General features: G+C 39.3%; 1 protein-coding gene across 1 annotated transcript in view; it reads left to right on the top strand.

The window, feature by feature from the left end:
• The window catches only part of LOC134474803 (coiled-coil domain-containing protein 18-like), a 41,761-nt gene extending 29,056 nt beyond the window's left edge, over window positions 1-12,705 (top strand). Inside the window, exons 18-25 of the mRNA XM_063243540.1 lie at window positions 909-979; window positions 1,353-1,488; window positions 4,314-4,384; window positions 4,758-4,893; window positions 7,713-7,783; window positions 8,157-8,292; window positions 11,118-11,188; window positions 11,562-12,705. Coding sequence (XP_063099610.1) covers window positions 909-979; window positions 1,353-1,488; window positions 4,314-4,384; window positions 4,758-4,893; window positions 7,713-7,783; window positions 8,157-8,292; window positions 11,118-11,188; window positions 11,562-11,733 — 864 coding nt within the window. The 3' untranslated portion in view covers window positions 11,734-12,705. The remainder of the gene's footprint in view (window positions 1-908; window positions 980-1,352; window positions 1,489-4,313; window positions 4,385-4,757; window positions 4,894-7,712; window positions 7,784-8,156; window positions 8,293-11,117; window positions 11,189-11,561) is intronic.
• Window positions 12,706-14,752: the final 2,047 nt, after the last annotated feature.

The following is a 14,752-nucleotide window of genomic DNA, read 5'->3' as shown; positions in this document are numbered from 1 at the left end:
CATGCTTACAGTAACCCTGTTGACTCAGCCTCCTGAGTGACAGAATCACAGCTGTGTGACACGAAGCCCAGCTTCTGATTTAAATTTTGAGAGATCTTCTGACTAAATTATCAAGACTGCACTTGACCTGAGGAAACTTTTACCTCAGCTTTCCTACAATATCAAACTTTATCAAAACAGAAAACACAATAGTACCTAATAGGAAAGATTTTGTAGAGCTCCCACTGCTGGTGACTGGTGGAGTTGGAACTCTGGCCCAGGCATGCTGGTGTCTGTCTAGATTCTGTTTCTCCAACAGTTCCTGGAGACATCTAGATGTTACTGCAGTGTCATTTCTGTATTGTTATCATTGGCATTGCTCTTAGTCATATAAGCATTATTCATATCATAGTTGATAAATAGTACTTGGAATCCATAAAGTAGGATGTAATGCGTGGAATGTAAAAATACGACTAAAAGGACAGCACAAGTAAAGGGACTTCCTCTTTCTCTCCATTTTACCAAAACTTTCACTTTTATAGTTTCCTGCAAAAGAGTTGTCTCCCCCAGTTGCCCAGGCTGGTCTCAAGCATCAGCTTACCAAGGAGCCAGGAATGCAGGTCCATAGCACTGTGCTAACCTTCTAGTTTTGTCAGTTTGAGGACCTGCTAACAGGTCTAAAATCAGGAATATAATATGTTTCAGACCTAGAGCTGCGATCAGTAACTTAAATAGTGGGGAGAGGGTGTTACTTTGTAAGGTGTGGGCCATTGGATCCCTGCGTCAGCAGTTCAGATAACCGTGTAGACACAGCACAGAGGTAACTATAAACCATACGGAGGTGGAGCATTATAGCTGTGTCCACTACAGTTATGAAACAAACACCAGGGATGGGCAGGTTATTAATAAACATTTTTGTTAATTTTCAGTTGACAGAAGCACAAGATCAAGGTACAAGCTCTGTGCAACACGATGAAAAAATGGAAGAACCCTTAGACAGGTATGGCTTAACCAAATGACTTGAGCAACTATAAAGGAAATCAGCAGCATAACATGAGACATATTGCAGTTATATAAGTACTAAATCTTCATTAGGCCAGGGGAAAATACTAGCTTTGATAAATGTACCTGAAAGGAGTAATTTAGGGGAACGGAAATAGTACAGTGAGGAGAGAGCATGTGCTTTCCACGTGGAGCCCTGTGTTCACACCCAATAATGCAAAAGAAAAAGTGTCAACAAGCACAATGAGAAAAATCTTACCTACCAAATCATCTACTTTTTCTAACTTTTAAAATTGTGAGTAGTCTTTCAAAGGTTATGTGACTTTTTAAACAGATCTGTGCAAATAATTATTTTGAAATCAATATTTTAGGATTAAATCAGAGTGTTTACGCATAAAAGAAAATGTGAAAAGTCTCGAAATGGAGATTTTGAGCCAGAATAAGAAAAGGAAGAAACCAGCAAGAAAACTTGAACATGCTCGGAAAAACCTGTCAACTGACAGTTTGGTGAGTCCATTTGTTTTTAATTTCTATCGTACTTGAAAGGAGTTCTTGTTTCTCTGCTAGTACGTAGGAATATTTTAGGCACTATGAAAAGTTTCACTGATAAAAACACTTGTTGTAATCGTATTGATACCTCCTTACTAGCAATAGTGACGTCCTCTTAACTTTATGGAAGATAAATGGTTTCATGCAATTCATGACTTTGGCAGTGATATTTTAATACAAAAGATTTTTATAGCCTAAAATCCCTATTTTACACATACCACATTTGTTTATCCATTTTCCATTGAAGGATTTGAGAGTTATTCCCACACTTCTTTGGGAATAATGCTGATCTGGACATTGATATATTACTGTGTGTCATGAGTCTCAGCTAATATGATACAATAACTTTCAAAATTCCAGGAAATTGAATTGCTGAATCTAAGACTTTGAATATCTGTTGCAATGAAAGCTTTTCCATGATATTTTGTAATTTATATGGTCACCAAGAATGGATAGTAGGGCTCTACACAAGCATTTTCCCCAGAGACACTGTATTTCTCTTTGACTGTAAGCAAGGAAAAAGATGCCAGTAACAAAGTAGAAATGGATATTTGTCTTACTGAGGAACTAGTGGTCCTAGCATTGCAGTTTCATGATTTTTCCCCATTGATTAGTGTTTATCAGCCATTTAAACTTGTCCAGTCTAAGAGGAACGCATAAGACTGGGTGACAGTTTGTTGATGTGTAATGAAAACCATGTACCTCTTGACCAGGCAGAGCAGATTCTCCTGTGGCCCGTGTTCTCCTGTGTGGGAATTAGGACCACAAGGACACATTGTGTGCATGGAAGTGGAGATGTGAGGTGGCTCCTTCCACTGACTGATTTCTTAAAGTCACAGCAATTTGATCCATCGAGCTCCATTACACAGATGCTTGTTGCTATGTCTCCTGCCTACCTGTCCCCCAAACTCTCATGGAGCTATAGATGGGTGTTTTTCATAGGTGACTAGATCTGTAGAATATGATGTTGGGATTCAGGATATGTGATTACCAAGTTGGTCCACCTATTGGTTTGGCATAGTTCTGGGATCAAGGATGTGATGTTAAGATTAAGGGTATGAGTGCTACCTGCCCTAAAGGTGAGTACCTGGATAAGATGTAGGGACAGAAAAAAGCTTGATCCTGTTGCTGCTGCTGCTGCTGCTCCTGCTTGTCTTCTGGTCCGTGATGCCCCTCTGCAATGCCTCCCTGTTCTGGAGCCAGCCTACTATGAACTGAAACCTCTATAAACTGTGAGTTCTGAACCTTTCCTCTCTTAACTTGTGAGTCTGGTTATTTTGTCTCAACAACAAGAAAAGACTTGTTATAAGGGAGCTACAGAATTCTGCCTAGTGTTTTCTATGACGAAATGTGGAGAAACAATTTTTATTAGAATTCAAATAAATTAGTCCTATTGTTGTACTATACTTTTCATACACATAACATGCTGACATGTTGATAAGGTGTCATTTGTGAATTAAAATGCCAGGGGCCATCATCTTACTTTAAGTGTCATATACAAAGGTATTGAGATGTTGAAACATTGGTAGTGGTACCATATAAAACTGGAAAATATTCAAAAAAGACAATGTGGTCCATTGGAAAGCAACATTTAAAAAGAAAAACAAGGTGAATTATGATGGGTGGCATTCTAGCAGTGAGGCCTCCAGCCCTAGATTAGAAGATCGCAAAATTCAGATTGAAACCCATGTGAGTCACTTTGCCATGTGTAGGACTCAGTGCAGAAGGAATCCATACCAAATAATGGCTGATGAGGTTTTGTTCTGGGAGAAGTAAACTAAAAGGAAGAAGGGAAAGTGTAAATGACCCCTGTGCCGAGACATTTTGTGTACCCCAGGCTGGCCTTGAATTTACTGTGCCTCTCCAAGGTGGTCTTGTGCTTACAGTAACCCTGTTGACTCAGCCTCCTGAGTGACAGAATCACAGCTGTGTGACACGAAGCCCAGCTTCTGATTTAAATTTTGAGAGATCTTCTGACTAAATTATCAAGACTGCACTTGACCTGAGGAAACTTTTACCTCAGCTTTCCTGCAATGTTAAACTTTATCAAAACAGAAAACACAATAATACCCAATAGGAAAGATTTTATAGAGCTCCCACTGCTGGTGACTGGTGGAGTTGGAACTCTGGCCCAGGCATGCTGGTGTCTGTCTATATACTGTTTCTCCAACAGTTCCTCGAGACATCTAGATGTTACTGCAGTGTCATTTCTGTATTATTATCATTGGCATTGCTCTTAGTCATATAAGCATTATTCATATCATAGTTGATAAATAGTACTTGGAATCCATAAAGTAGGATGTAATGCGTGGAATGTAAAAATACAACTAAAAGGACAGCACAAGTAAAGGGACTTCCTCTTTCTCTCCATTTTACCAAAACTTTCACTTTTATAGTTTCCTGCAAAAGAGTTGTCTCCCCCAGTTGCCCAGGCTGGTCTCAAGCATCAGCTTACCAAGGAGCCAGGAATGCAGGTCCATAGCACTGTGCTAACCTTCTAGTTTTGTCAGTTTGAGGACCTGCTAACAGGTCTAAAATCAGGAATATAATATGTTTCAGACCTAGAGCTGCGATCGGTAACTTAAATAGTGGGGAGAGGGTGTTACTTTGTAAGGTGTGGGCCATTGGATCCCTGCGTCAGCAGTTCAGATAACCGTGTAGACACAGCACAGAGGTAACTATAAACCATACGGAGGTGGAGCATTATAGCTGTGTCCACTACAGTTATGAAACAAACACCAGGGATGGGCAGGTTATTAATAAACATTTTTGTTAATTTTCAGTTGACAGAAGCACAAGATCAAGGTACAAGCTCTGTGCAACACGATGAAAAAATGGAAGAACCCTTAGACAGGTATGGCTTAACCAAATGACTTGAGCAACTATAAAGGAAATCAGCAGCATAACATGAGACATATTGCAGTTATATAAGTACTAAATCTTCATTAGGCCAGGGGAAAATTCTAGCTTTGATAAATGTACCTGAAAGGAGTAATTTAGGGGAACGGAAATAGTACAGTGAGGAGAGAGCATGTGCTTTCCACGTGGAGCCCTGTGTTCACACCCAATAATGCAAAAGAAAAAGTGTCAACAAGCACAATGAGAAAAATCTTACCTACCAAATCATCTACTTTTTCTAACTTTTAAAATTGTGAGTAGTCTTTCAAAGGTTATGTGACTTTTTAAACAGATCTGTGCAAATAATTATTTTGAAATCAATATTTTAGGATTAAATCAGAGTGTTTACGCATAAAAGAAAATGTGAAAAGTCTCGAAATGGAGATTTTGAGCCAGAATAAGAAAAGGAAGAAACCAGCAAGAAAACATGAACATGCTCGGAAAAACTTGTCAACTGACAGTTTGGTGAGTCCATTTGTTTTTAATTTCTATCGTACTTGAAAGGAGTTCTTGTTTCTCTGCTAGTACGTAGGAATATTTTAGGCACTATGAAAAGTTTCACTGATAAAAACACTTGTTGTAATCGTATTGATACCTCCTTACTAGCAATAGTGACGTCCTCTTAACTTTATGGAAGATAAATGGTTTCATGCAATTCATGACTTTGGCAGTGATATTTTAATGCAAAAGATTTTTATAGCCTAAAATCCCTATTTTACACATACCACATTTGTTTATCCATTTTCCATTGAAGGATTTGAGAGTTATTCCCACACTTCTTTGGGAATAATGCTGATCTGGACATTGATATATTACTGTGTGTCATGAGTCTCAGCTAATATGATACAATAACTTTTAAAATTCCAGGAAATTGAATTGCTGAATCTAATACTTTGAATATCTGTTGCAATGAAAGCTTTTCCATGATATTTTGTAATTTATATGGTCACCAAGAATGGATAGTAGGGCTCTACACAAGCATTTTCCCCAGAGACACTGTATTTCTCTTTGACTGTAAGCAAGGAAAAAGATGCCAGTAACAAAGTAGAAATGGATATTTGTCTTACTGAGGAACTAGTGGTCCTAGCATTGCAGTTTCATGATTTTTCCCCATTGATTAGTGTTTATCAGCCATTTAAACTTGTCCAGTCTAAGAGGAACGCATAAGACTGGGTGACAGTTTGTTGATGTGTAATGAAAACCATGTACCTCTTGTCCAGGCAGAGCAGATTCTCCTGTGGCCCGTGTTCTCCCGTGTGGGAATTAGGACCACAAGGACACATTGTGTGCATGGAAGTGGACATGTGAGGTGGCTCCTTCCACTAACTGATTTCTTAAAGTCACAGCAATTTGATCCATCGAGCTCCATTACACAGATGCTTGTTGCTATGTCTCCTGCCTACCTGTCCCCCAAACTCTCATGGAGCTATAGATGGGTGTTTTTCATAGGTGACTAGATCTGTAGAATATGATGTTGGGATTCAGGATGTGTGATTACCAAGTTGGTCCACCAGTTTCTTTGGCATAGTTCTGGGATCAAGAATGTGATATTAAGATTAAGGGTACGAGTGCTACCTGCCTTAAAGGTGAGTACCTGGATAACATGTAGGGACATAAAAAAGCTTGATCCTGCTGCTGCTGCTGCTCCTGCTTGTCTTCTGGTCCGTGATGCCCCTCTGCAATGCCTCCCTGTTCTGGAGCCAGCCTACTATGAACTGAAACCTCTATAAACTGTGAGTTCTGAACCTTTCCTCTCTTAACTTGTGAGTCTGGTTATTTTGTCTCAACAACAAGAAAAGACTTGTTATAAGGGAGCTACAGAATTCTGCCTAGTGTATTCTATGATGAAATGTGGAGAAACAACTTGTTCTAGAATTCAAATAAATTAGTCCTGTTGTTGTACTATACTTTTCATACACATAACATGCTGACATGTTGATAAGGTGTCATTTGTGAATTAAAACGCCAGGGGCCATCATCTTACTTTAAGTGTCATATACAAAGGTATTGAGATGTTGAAAAATTGGTAGTGGTACCATATACAACTGGAAAATATTCAAAAAAGACAATGTGGTCCATTGGAAAGCAACATTAAAAAAGAAAAACAAGGTGAATTATGATGGGTGGCATTCTAGCAGTGAGGCCTCCAGCCCTAGATTAGAAGATCGCAAAATTCAGATTGAAACCCGTGTGAGTCACTTTGCCATGTGTAGGACTCAGTGCAGAAGGAATCCATACCAAATAATGGCTGATGAGGTTTTGTTCTGCGAGAACTAAACTAAAAGGAAGAAGGGAAAGTGTAAATGGCCCCTGTGCCGAGACATTTTGTGTACCCCAGGCTGGCCTTGAATTTACTGTGCCTCTCCAAGGTGGTCTCATGCTTACAGTAACCCTGTTGACTCAGCCTCCTGAGTGACAGAATCACAGCTGTGTGACACGAAGCCCAGCTTCTGATTTAAATTTTGAGAGATCTTCTGACTAAATTATCAAGACTGCACTTGACCTGAGGAAACTTTTACCTCAGCTTTCCTACAATATCAAACTTTATCAAAACAGAAAACACAATAGTACCTAATAGGAAAGATTTTGTAGAGCTCCCACTGCTGGTGACTGGTGGAGTTGGAACTCTGGCCCAGGCATGCTGGTGTCTGTCTAGATTCTGTTTCTCCAACAGTTCCTGGAGACATCTAGATGTTACTGCAGTGTCATTTCTGTATTGTTATCATTGGCATTGCTCTTAGTCATATAAGCATTATTCATATCATAGTTGATAAATAGTACTTGGAATCCATAAAGTAGGATGTAATGCGTGGAATGTAAAAATACGACTAAAAGGACAGCACAAGTAAAGGGACTTCCTCTTTCTCTCCATTTTACCAAAACTTTCACTTTTATAGTTTCCTGCAAAAGAGTTGTCTCCCCCAGTTGCCCAGGCTGGTCTCAAGCATCAGCTTACCAAGGAGCCAGGAATGCAGGTCCATAGCACTGTGCTAACCTTCTAGTTTTGTCAGTTTGAGGACCTGCTAACAGGTCTAAAATCAGGAATATAATATGTTTCAGACCTAGAGCTGCGATCAGTAACTTAAGTAGTGGGGAGAGGGTGTTACTTTGTAAGGTGTGGGCCATTGGATCCCTGCGTCAGCAGTTCAGATAACCGTGTAGACACAGCACAGAGGTAACTATAAACCATACGGAGGTGGAGCATTATAGCTGTGTCCACTACAGTTATGAAACAAACACCAGGGATGGGCAGGTTATTAATAAACATTTTTGTTAATTTTCAGTTGACAGAAGCACAAGATCAAGGTACAAGCTCTGTGCAACACGATGAAAAAATGGAAGAACCCTTAGACAGGTATGGCTTAACCAAATGACTTGAGCAACTATAAAGGAAATCAGCAGCATAACATGAGACATATTGCAGTTATATAAGTACTAAATCTTCATTAGGCCAGGGGAAAATACTAGCTTTGATAAATGTACCTGAAAGGAGTAATTTAGGGGAACGGAAATAGTACAGTGAGGAGAGAGCATGTGCTTTCCACGTGGAGCCCTGTGTTCACACCCAATAATGCAAAAGAAAAAGTGTCAACAAGCACAATGAGAAAAATCTTACCTACCAAATCATCTACTTTTTCTAACTTTTAAAATTGTGAGTAGTCTTTCAAAGGTTATGTGACTTTTTAAACAGATCTGTGCAAATAATTATTTTGAAATCAATATTTTAGGATTAAATCAGAGTGTTTACGCATAAAAGAAAATGTGAAAAGTCTCGAAATGGAGATTTTGAGCCAGAATAAGAAAAGGAAGAAACCAGCAAGAAAACTTGAACATGCTCGGAAAAACCTGTCAACTGACAGTTTGGTGAGTCCATTTGTTTTTAATTTCTATCGTACTTGAAAGGAGTTCTTGTTTCTCTGCTAGTACGTAGGAATATTTTAGGCACTATGAAAAGTTTCACTGATAAAAACACTTGTTGTAATCGTATTGATACCTCCTTACTAGCAATAGTGACGTCCTCTTAACTTTATGGAAGATAAATGGTTTCATGCAATTCATGACTTTGGCAGTGATATTTTAATACAAAAGATTTTTATAGCCTAAAATCCCTATTTTACACATACCACATTTGTTTATCCATTTTCCATTGAAGGATTTGAGAGTTATTCCCACACTTCTTTGGGAATAATGCTGATCTGGACATTGATATATTACTGTGTGTCATGAGTCTCAGCTAATATGATACAATAACTTTCAAAATTCCAGGAAATTGAATTGCTGAATCTAAGACTTTGAATATCTGTTGCAATGAAAGCTTTTCCATGATATTTTGTAATTTATATGGTCACCAAGAATGGATAGTAGGGCTCTACACAAGCATTTTCCCCAGAGACACTGTATTTCTCTTTGACTGTAAGCAAGGAAAAAGATGCCAGTAACAAAGTAGAAATGGATATTTGTCTTACTGAGGAACTAGTGGTCCTAGCATTGCAGTTTCATGATTTTTCCCCATTGATTAGTGTTTATCAGCCATTTAAACTTGTCCAGTCTAAGAGGAACGCATAAGACTGGGTGACAGTTTGTTGATGTGTAATGAAAACCATGTACCTCTTGACCAGGCAGAGCAGATTCTCCTGTGGCCCGTGTTCTCCTGTGTGGGAATTAGGACCACAAGGACACATTGTGTGCATGGAAGTGGAGATGTGAGGTGGCTCCTTCCACTGACTGATTTCTTAAAGTCACAGCAATTTGATCCATCGAGCTCCATTACACAGATGCTTGTTGCTATGTCTCCTGCCTACCTGTCCCCCAAACTCTCATGGAGCTATAGATGGGTGTTTTTCATAGGTGACTAGATCTGTAGAATATGATGTTGGGATTCAGGATATGTGATTACCAAGTTGGTCCACCGATTGGTTTGGCATAGTTCTGGGATCAAGGATGTGATGTTAAGATTAAGGGTATGAGTGCTACCTGCCCTAAAGGTGAGTACCTGGATAAGATGTAGGGACAGAAAAAAGCTTGATCCTGTTGCTGCTGCTGCTGCTGCTCCTGCTTGTCTTCTGGTCCGTGATGCCCCTCTGCAATGCCTCCCTGTTCTGGAGCCAGCCTACTATGAACTGAAACCTCTATAAACTGTGAGTTCTGAACCTTTCCTCTCTTAACTTGTGAGTCTGGTTATTTTGTCTCAACAACAAGAAAAGACTTGTTATAAGGGAGCTACAGAATTCTGCCTAGTGTTTTCTATGACGAAATGTGGAGAAACAATTTTTATTAGAATTCAAATAAATTAGTCCTATTGTTGTACTATACTTTTCATACACATAACATGCTGACATGTTGATAAGGTGTCATTTGTGAATTAAAATGCCAGGGGCCATCATCTTACTTTAAGTGTCATATACAAAGGTATTGAGATGTTGAAACATTGGTAGTGGTACCATATACAACTGGAAAATATTCAAAAAAGACAATGTGGTCCATTGGAAAGCAACATTTAAAAAGAAAAACAAGGTGAATTATGATGGGTGGCATTCTAGCAGTGAGGCCTCCAGCCCTAGATTAGAAGATCGCAAAATTCAGATTGAAACCCATGTGAGTCACTTTGCCATGTGTAGGACTCAGTGCAGAAGGAATCCATACCAAATAATGGCTGATGAGGTTTTGTTCTGGGAGAAGTAAACTAAAAGGAAGAAGGGAAAGTGTAAATGACCCCTGTGCCGAGACATTTTGTGTACCCCAGGCTGGCCTTGAATTTACTGTGCCTCTCCAAGGTGGTCTTGTGCTTACAGTAACCCTGTTGACTCAGCCTCCTGAGTGACAGAATCACAGCTGTGTGACACGAAGCCCAGCTTCTGATTTAAATTTTGAGAGATCTTCTGACTAAATTATCAAGACTGCACTTGACCTGAGGAAACTTTTACCTCAGCTTTCCTGCAATGTTAAACTTTATCAAAACAGAAAACACAATAATACCCAATAGGAAAGATTTTATAGAGCTCCCACTGCTGGTGACTGGTGGAGTTGGAACTCTGGCCCAGGCATGCTGGTGTCTGTCTAGATACTGTTTCTCCAACAGTTCCTGGAGACATCTAGATGTTACTGCAGTGTCATTTCTGTATTATTATCATTGGCATTGCTCTTAGTCATATAAGCATTATTCATATCATAGTTGATAAATAGTACTTGGAATCCATAAAGTAGGATGTAATGCGTGGAAGGTAAAAATACAACTAAAAGGACAGCACAAGTAAAGGGACTTCCTCTTTCTCTCCATTTTACCAAAACTTTCACTTTTATAGTTTCCTGCAAAAGAGTTGTCTCCCCCAGTTGCCCAGGCTGGTCTCAAGCATCAGCTTACCAAGGAGCCAGGAATGCAGGTCCATAGCACTGTGCTAACCTTCTAGTTTTGTCAGTTTGAGGACCTGCTAACAGGTCTAAAATCAGGAATATAATATGTTTCAGACCTAGAGCTGTGATCGGTAACTTAAATAGTGGGGAGAGGGTGTTACTTTGTAAGGTGTGGGCCATTGGATCCCTGCATCAGCAGTTCAGATAACCGTGTAGACACAGCACAGAGGTAACTATAAACCATACGGAGGTGGAGCATTATAGCTGTGTCCACTACAGTTATGAAACAAACACCAGGCATGGGCAGGTTATTAATAAACATTTTTGTTAATTTTCAGTTGACAGAAGCACAAGATCAAGGTACAAGCTCTGTACAACATGATGAAAAAATGGAAGAACCCTTAGACAGGTATGGCTTAACCAAATGACTTGAGCATCTATAAAGGAAATCAGCAGCATAGCATGAGACATATTGCAGTTATATAAGTACTAAATCTTCATTAGGCCAGGGGAAAATTCTAGCTTTGATAAATGTACCTGAAAGGAGTAATTTAGGGGAGCAGAAATAGTACAGTGAGGAGAGAGCATGTGCTTTCCACGTGGAGCCCTGTGTTCACACCCAATAATGCAAAAGAAAAAGTGTCAACAAGCACAATGAGAAAAATCTTACCTACCAAATCATCTACTTTTTCTAACTTTTAAAATTGTGAGTAGTCTTTCAAAGGTTATGTGACTTTTTAAACAGATCTGTGCAAATAATTATTTTGAAATCAATATTTTAGGATTAAATCGGAGTGTTTACGCATAAAAGAAAATGTGAAAAGTCTCGAAATGGAGATTTTGAGCCAGAATAAGAAAAGGAAGAAACCAGCAGGAAAACTTGAACATGCTCGGAAAAACTTGTCAACTGACAGTTTGGTGAGTCCATTTGTTTTTAATTTCTATCGTACTTGAAAGGAGTTCTTATTTCTCTGCTAGTACGTAGGAATATTTTAGGCACTATGAAAAGTTTCACTGATAAAAACACTTGTTGTAATCGTATTGATACCTCCTTACTAGCAATAGTGACGTCCTCTTAACTTTATGGAAGATAAATGGTTTCATGCAATTCATGACTTTGGCAGTGATATTTTAATACAAAAGATTTTTATAGCCTAAAATCCCTATTTTACACATACCACATTTGTTTATCCATTTTCCATTGAAGGATTTGAGAGTTATTCCCACACTTCTTTGGGAATAATGCTGATCTGGACATTGATATATTACTGTGTGTCATGAGTCTCAGCTAATATGATACAATAACTTTTAAAATTCCAGGAAATTGAATTGCTGAATCTAAGACTTTGAATATCTGTTGCAATGAAAGCTTTTCCATGATATTTTGTAATTTATATGGTCACCAAGAATGGATAGTAGGGCTCTACACAAGCATTTTCCCCAGAGACACTGTATTTCTCTTGGACTGTAAGCAAGGAAAAAGATGCCAGTAACAAAGTAGAAATGGATATTTGTCTTACTGAGGAACTAGTGGTCCTAGCATTGCAGTTTCATGATTTTTCCCCATTGATTAGTGTTTATCAGCCATTTAAACTTGTCCAGTCTAAGAGGAACGCATAAGACTGGGTGACAGTTTGTTGATGTGTAATGAAAACCATGTACCTCTTGACCAGGCAGAGCAGATTCTCCTGTGGCCCGTGTTCTCCTGTGTGGGAATTAGGACCACAAGGACACATTGTGTGCATGGAAGTGGAGATGTGAGGTGGCTCCTTCCACTGACTGATTTCTTAAAGTCACAGCAATTTGATCCATCGAGCTCCATTACACAGATGCTTGTTGCTATGTCTCCTGCCTACCTGTCCCCCAAACTCTCATGGAGCTATAGATGGGTGTTTTTCATAGGTGACTAGATATGTAGAATATGATGTTGGGATTCAGGATATGTGATTATCAAGTTGGTCCACCGATTGGTTTGGCATAGTTCTGGGATCAAGGATGTGATGTTAAGATTAAGGGTATGAGTGCTACCTGCCCTAAAGGTGAGTACCTGGATAAGATGTAGGGACAGAAAAAAGCTTGATCCTGTTGCTGCTGCTGCTGCTGCTCCTGCTTGTCTTCTGGTCCGTGATGCCCCTCTGCAATGCTTCCCTGTTCTGGAGCCAGCCTACTATGAACTGAAACCTCTATAAACTGTGAGTTCTGAACCTTTCCTCTCTTAACCTGTGAGTCTGGTTATTTTGTCTCAACAACAAGAAAAGACTTGTTATAAGGGAGCTACAGAATTCTGCCTAGTGTTTTCTATGATGAAATGTGGAGAAACAATTTTTTCTAGAATTCAAATACATTAGTCCTGTTGTTGTACTATACTTTTCATAGACATAACATGCTGACATGTTGATAAGGTGTCATTTGTGAATTAAAATGCCAGGGGCCATCATCTTACTTTAAAGGTCCTATACAAAGGTATTGAGATATTGTAAAATTGGTAGTGGTACCATATACAACTGGAAAATATTCAAAAAAGACAATGTGGTCCATTGGAAAGCAACATTAAAAAAGAAAAACAAGGTGAATTATGATGGGTGGCATTCTAGCAGTGAGGCCTCCAGCCCTAGATTAGAAGATCGCAAAATTCAGATTGAAATCCATGTGAGTCACTTTGCCATGTGTAGGACTCAGTGCAGAAGGAATCCATACCAAATAATGGCTGATGAGGTTTTGTTCTGGGAGAAGTAAACTAAAAGGAAGAAGGGAAAGTGTAAATGACCCCTGTGCCGAGACATTTTGTGTACCCCAGGCTGGCCTTGAATTTACTGTGCCTCTCCAAGGTGGTCTCATGGTTACAGTAACCCTGTTGACTCAGCCTCCTGAGTGACAGAATCACAGCTGTGTGACACGAAGCCCAGCTTCTGATTTAAATTTTGAGAGATCTTCTGACTAAATTATCAAGACTGCACTTGACCTGAGGAAACTTTTACCTCAGCTTTCCTGCAATATTAAACTTTATCAAAACAGAAAACACAATAATACCTAATAGGAAAGATTTTATAGAGCTCCCACTGCTGGTGACTGGTGGAGTTGGAACACTGGCCCAGGCATGCTTGTATCTGTCTAGATACTGTTTCTCCAACAGTTCCTGGAGACATCTAGATGTTACTGCAGTGTCACTTCTGTATTATTATCATTGGCATTGCTCTTAGTCATATAAGCATTATTCATATCATAGTTGATAAATAGTACTTGGAATCCATAAAGTAGGATGTAATGCGTGGAAGGTAAAAATACAACTAAAAGGACAGCACAAGTAAAGGGACTTCCTCTTTCTCTCCATTTTACCAAAACTTTCACTTTTATAGTTTCCTGCAAAAGAGTTGTCTCCCCCAGTTGCCCAGGCTGGTCTCAAGCATCAGCTTACCAAGCAGCCAGGAATGCAGGTCCATAGCACTGTGCTAACCTTCTAGTTTTGTCAGTTTGAGGACCTGCTAACAGGTCTAAAATCAGGAATATAATATGTTTCAGACCTAGAGCTGGGGTCGGTAACTTAAGTAGTGGGGAGAGGGTGTTACTTTGTAAGGTGTGGGCCATTGGATCCCTGCGTCAGCAGTTCAGATAACCGTGTAGACACTGCACAGAGGTAACTATAAACCATACGGAGGTGGAGCATTATAGCTGTGTCCACTACAGTTATGAAACAAACGCCAGGGATGGGCAGGTTATTAATAAACATTTTTGTTAATTTTCAGTTGACAGAAGCACAAGATCAAGGTACAAGCTCTGTGCAACATGATGAAAAAATGGAAGAACCCTTAGACAGGTATGGCTTAACCAAATGACTTGAGCAACTATAAAGGAAATCAGCAGCATAATATGAGACATATTGAAGTTATATAAGTACTAAATCTTCATTAGTCCAGGGGAAAATTCTAGCTTTGATAAATGTACCTGAAAGGAGTAATTTAGGGGAGCAGAAATA

This window comes from Cavia porcellus, unplaced genomic scaffold (assembly GCF_034190915.1).
Source record: "Cavia porcellus strain 051 isolate PalLab524CR breed Dunkin Hartley unplaced genomic scaffold, mCavPor4.1 scaffold_38, whole genome shotgun sequence".
Lineage (NCBI taxonomy): Eukaryota > Metazoa > Chordata > Mammalia > Rodentia > Caviidae > Cavia > Cavia porcellus.
The sequence above is the reverse complement of the archived record's forward strand: the minus strand, read 5'-3'. Positions and strand labels throughout refer to the sequence as shown.